This window comes from Cryptomeria japonica, chromosome 10 (assembly GCF_030272615.1).
Source record: "Cryptomeria japonica chromosome 10, Sugi_1.0, whole genome shotgun sequence".
Taxonomy (NCBI): domain Eukaryota; kingdom Viridiplantae; phylum Streptophyta; class Pinopsida; order Cupressales; family Cupressaceae; genus Cryptomeria; species Cryptomeria japonica.
In genome coordinates, this window is record NC_081414.1 from 197,609,616 (window position 1) to 197,615,330 (window position 5,715).

General features: G+C 32.7%; 1 protein-coding gene across 1 annotated transcript; it reads left to right on the forward strand.

Annotated features, from left to right (window-relative positions):
* The first annotated feature begins 1,574 nt into the window (after positions 1-1,574).
* Positions 1,575-2,858, forward strand: LOC131032972 (BAG family molecular chaperone regulator 6-like). The gene is made up of 2 exons (XM_059212311.1): positions 1,575-2,070; positions 2,116-2,858. Exons 1-2 carry the CDS (start codon positions 1,575-1,577, stop codon positions 2,856-2,858), a joined length of 1,239 nt encoding a protein of 412 aa, XP_059068294.1.
* Positions 2,859-5,715: the final 2,857 nt, after the last annotated feature.

The window sequence follows — 5,715 nt, forward strand, 5'->3', positions numbered from 1 at the left end:
CAAATAGCTGCATGTTATAATTATATGTACTTTGTTTGAATATAGAGTATAGATTGATTATTAAATTTTATAAGTTGATTATTAGTAGCGCTTACTTTAAAATATATATTTTAAAATTATTATTTAAAAAAAAATCATATCTATTTCAAAATTATAACAAATTTAAAAAAAAAATATGATTCTTAAAATTAATAAATAATTTGAATTTTCAAGGATTAGAAAATATAATTTTATAGATAAATAAAATACATATTAAACAATTTTATTTATTTATTTATTTATATCAATTTTTAGTATAATTATTTGTTATGATGACTTAATTTTTTATTACTTAATTAGTTATTAATAAAATTTCATTGAACCAATCACAAACAAATATTTCTTTTTCAAATATTTCTTTTGTTTCTTTACAAATTTTTATTTTTCTAAAATATAAATGTAAAAATTTTAAGTTTAGAATACATAAAAAGAATTTTCTTTTTATTGATTTAATTAGTTTTTAATAAAATTTAATTGAACCAATCACAAACAAATATTAAAAATTCATAGAATATGTGTAACCATTCTACTCATTGTTGATACGTTAGATTATGTTAGATTATGGATAGATTGCAAAACTCAATAGGAAAATAATAAACATGCAATGCAGCCTATTGTCTAATGCTTTTCTATTTTGGAGCATCCTTACAATATCATAATATAATTTCATTTTATCAACCCAATTGTCCACATTGTTTGCTTACAACAACATTGTGGAGAAAGGTACATGGAGAAAGGTACATTGTTGTGTGACAATTAATCTAAGTTGCATACTTCAATGATTTACTCGTAGCTAAGAGTGTCTATTTTTTTTTTAATTATTATTAAAAATACCATAACCCATTTTGGTAAATAATTTTTTAATTATAATTCGATTATTATAATAATATCATCATAAGATTAATAAAATATTACAATAATATGATAATTAAATTATAATCTACATTACATATTAATTATTATGAAATTAAAAATAATAATTATTTGATTTAATGAATGATAATTAATTTTTCAACACAAATTTCTTAAAATAATATAATATTTTTTTTATCTCTATATTTATGACAATTCAAATTATATAAATAAAATTAATTATAAATTATATTGAAACGGTTATAAGCCTTTTCAATCATACTATTTTAGGTAGTTATATTGAATATCGAGGTGGAATTTAAATTGAATATCCAGGTGGAATTTAAACTGGTCTCGTCGGTTGGATGCACTGTATTATGGTTTGTTTAAAGATTTAATTGCAATGTATAATTTCTGTTTTTTATTATTATTAAACTAATAAATTTGTTCTCTTCTTCATATTAAAAATAACATAAAAATATATGAGAATGTTCACAATTATTCTCGAACCGGCGTGTCTGAAACCCTCCAGACCTTTCATCGTGCTCCCATAAAACATGGGACCGTTATCTCATTAACATAAGCATTCCTGGATTCTGAAGGAGAATTTTGCTTTAGATTTTTGTGTTACAGGTCAATTGAATTTTTTTTGTCTGTTGGGAGTTCTGAGTAATTTTGCTGCCATGGATAATCCTTTGTTTGGTGGGTCTTGGGGTCGAGTCCCTGAAAGGCGATCTTATCAAAGGCCGCATTACTATCATCCAAACCCTTACGCTACAAATTCGTTCGCCCCTCCAGTAAAATCGGAGAGCACGCCCAAGGTAAAGGCCAAGAAGGTCATCTCAATTCCAATCAATTTCGTCGATTCTGAGACACCCAAATCCAGAAAGGCACCCGCCATGGACGAAAATACAGCGGCTTTTAAAATTCAATCGGCTTTCCTAGGGTTTTGTGTGAGGAAGTCAAGTCATCTGAACAAATTGAGGGTTATAATGAAAACCAAGGCAGAGGCTGCAGAAATTCGGAGGCGTGTGAATGACGAACATGTTGCAGAGTTGATAAGACGAGCTGAGAAGGAGCGGGTGAAAATGACGGAGTGCATCATGTCTCTACTGCTCAGGCTCGACGAAATTCAGGGAGTGATTCCTTTTGTGCGGGAATCAAGAAAGGCTGTGATTCGTGAGCTGGTTAACTTGGAATAGACTGTAGATGACATAATTGCAGCCAAATCCAGGCAAGATGCTGCTACAGAAGTTTCAGTAACTTCTGAACCGTTAGTGGAGGGGTGCACCACTGTCGAAGAAAATGGATCTGCAAGGTTCTTGGAGGAGAATCCTTATGAGGAATTCAAGAGAAAGGAGTTGTCAGGGGGAACAATTGAGGTCTCTGTGAGTAGTGAAAAAGCATTAGCAGAGGAGTCTTTGCCTTCTCCAATGCGAGATTTGCAAATTGAGGGTTCCCCTGAAGAAGACAATAATAACATTGGAGTAGAAGATTTTGAACAAAGCTCTTCTGAAGCTGGAAAAGTAGTGTCTGGCACAATGGTTGATGTTGTTGATAAAGATGCAGAGAATTTGAAAAGAAAAAAAGTTGAAAGCCTACTCTTGGAGGCTGATCCATCACCTGCAATCCCTTGCACAGAGGAAGGTGTTCAATTAGGAAATTCAAGGGATGATGAAGAAGCAGGGGATAAGATGAGAGAGCAAGTAAAGCCCATTGAAGATATTGGCTTGGTAAGAGAAGAGAATGAGAAATTAATGAGGAGTGTATCTGATCTGTTGAAGAAAAGTGAGAAACAGAGTGAGATTATTCATGATCTGAGTCTGCGAGTTTCACAGTTGGAAGAGCAAGTATCTCAGTGCAACAAAAAGAAAAAGGTTGGGGATGGAATGAAGAAAAGTGGTAGATCTACAAAGGACAGGAGAAGAAAATCTGACAGATACTGCTTTAAGGAGGATTGGTTTTGACTTCTCATCATTGTTTTGAAACTAGTAAATGCTTTATACCTCCGATTTTGCAAAAATCCGGAACCCAAAGAAGAAAGGTGCAATAAAATATAACATAGGCAACCACACCACCAGCCTAGCTCTAATATGAGTGTTATTGAGCATTGACTTCAAAATTTGAAAAAAAAAACTAAAAATATATAGAATCTTTTTGAGAAAAAATTCAAAAATATAAAGAATCTTTTTTTTGAAAAAAAACCAAAAATATATAGAATTTTCTTTTGGTAAAAAAATCTACTATTGAAGAAAGCACAAGATTACATTTATCTCAAAAATATATCTATTTTCTCTTTAATATATTAACATTTTAGTAGCATGATAGTGAATATTAATCTTAATTCATTTATAGAAAACCAACTAAGAAAAATTATAACTACTTCCTCAAAACCAATAGCTAACAAACTACATAACATAATATTAATATGAATTCTTCATCATTTTTGTTAGAGATGAATACCTAATCTTTTAGGTTTAATTTTTAAATATTATATTTTTTAATTATGAATTCAATTCTAAAATTATTCTAAATTAATTATAGTTTAATTATTTATATTAAATAATAAATCTAAATTATTTATATAGGACAATTTATTTCTTTACAATATTATTATGTATATTTAATTTATAAAATAAAAAATTAATTTATTTTGATGTTGAAGGCATACCTTATATGAATGAAGTTTTCAACTGAATGAAGTTTTCAACCTACTGAAATCAAGTTCAAAATTGACTTTAAAGATGCCTTATATGAAGAAGTTTTCAACTTACTGAAATCAAGTTCAAAATTGGCTATAAAGATGCAAGACGATTGAATTGATCTCAATCTATGTTTATATTAATATCAATTTTTTTTTTAAATGATTAAAAACTAAAAAACATATTTTGATTTTGATTAATTAAAAAAAGAATTATTTATTTAAAAATTATAAAAAAAACTAAAAAAACATATTTTAATATGATTAATTAGAAAAAGAATGTGCACAAAGGCAAAGAAGCTAACCCTAAAGATGATCCCACCCTGAACTCAGCCCCTGGCCTCCACCCTGTTGAATTAAATCCAATGAATATCGACACCACTACCTATATATCCAAACCCCTCAACCATGCTTCCACTCCCACCAAAATTCCTGAGGGTTTGCCTTCTGACTGTTTTTCAAACAGTCACATCAAGAAAGCGAAGATGGAAAAAATGCCTAGCAACTCGCCTTGAATCAAATCCATGCAGGTGATCAAACTGCTAATCAATTGGCTACCACTAGCAAATACCCCAACCCTACGAATGATGACATACCAATTGCTTCACAAACTCCAACCAATTCCCTGGTTAAAAATATGGTTAAAAATTTGGAGAAATCTAATCGCAGTGCTAGTGATGCTAGCATGAGTGATAATCGTGCAAAAATGTTGCTCAGGTATGGGACTCCCAAACGATCTGATTTCACATTATCTACAGGGGTTACCCCTGATGTTAACACCACCAACCCCACGAAATCATCTATGCTCAACGAGATAGAGGACAACCATATTATTCAAGTTATTTATGCTAATAAGGGTCTAGAAGACATTAAGGCGAGCTCAATACTCCTTGGCTTTCTAGGCTCCCAAGTGTCTGGGTCGAACATTGAAGAAACTCCAGATGATAAGAATGAGTTAATTGAACTTAGTGAGGATGATGATGACCTCATGAAAGGATACTACATGGCTAAAAAGAAAGGTAGACCGGTTGGTTCCAAAAATAAGAAAAGATCTGGAGATCAAATGGTCTCCCCAACAGTCCCTCCTAATCCCCTTCTCTCATGAAGTACATCTCATGGAATATTAGAGGCTTGGAATTGCTTGATAGGAAGTTTGTTATTAAAAGGTTTTTGAATTGTCATAAAAACTTAGACTTTTTGATGCTTCAAGAACTTAAAGTTGTTGAATTCTCTCTTGACATTGCACTTGATTTTATTTTGAGAGATGTGATCAAATTATGCACCAATCATCCTAAGGGAAAGGGTGGAGTTGGTCTTCTCATTAATCCTAAGTGGGCAAATTGCATTAAGGATAGGGGCGTCTCCCCATGTAACAGAGTGGCCTGGGCTACCCTGGACATTAGAGGCTCTTGTTTTGGGGTATGCTCTATATATGCACCTAATGATTACAAGGAAAGAGTGTCCCTCTAGAATTGGCTGGCATCCCTCCTAAATATCCCTTGGGTCATGGCTGGAGACTTTAACATGATTGAAAACCAAGATGATAAGACCGGGGGTATCCCTTTCGAATGGAAATACCAAGAGAAACCCCATTGGGATAGGTTTAAGCAACACATGTAGTTTTTTGACCCCCTTGAGGGCAGTAAATCTGAAACCTCTGCCCTATGGTACACCTAGTGCAACTTTCAGCAAGGCCCTAACCGAATCTATTCCAAATTAGACAGGTTCTATGCTAATAAAGGTTACTTCTCCTTCTCCCCTAACCACTTGGGGAGCTCGGTGGCTATCTTGCCAATGACCTTATCCAACCACCTTCCTATCTTAGCTATCATCAATGCTAGGAACTCCATCTCCATCAACAACCCCTGCAATAAGAAGTTTATCCTCAACACCTCCCTGCTGAATGACAAGGATGCCCTAATTGCCATTAAGATGGTTAGAATCTTCAACATCCACACTCAACATCACCAAACCCACACCCTTAGATGGAATACAAACATCTCCGCTTGGCAGAAAATACTCCAAACTATTGGCCAGAAGAAAGCCAAGGATCTCAGATCTCTGGAAAAAACTCTCACTAATCGACTCCACTCTTTGGAATATGAAATACAATTAAAACCTTC

What these genes read in the sequence shown, in the direction of transcription:
- LOC131032972 (XM_059212311.1), top strand. Translation starts at nt 1,575, where the DNA reads ATGGATAATCCTTTGTTTGGTGGGTCTTGGGGTCGAGTCCCTGAAAGG. An exon ending in ATCAAGAAAGGCTGTGATTC is followed by an intron (nt 2,071 to 2,115) that starts GTGAGCTGGTTA and finishes ACATAATTGCAG; the next exon opens with CCAAATCCAGGCAAGATGCT.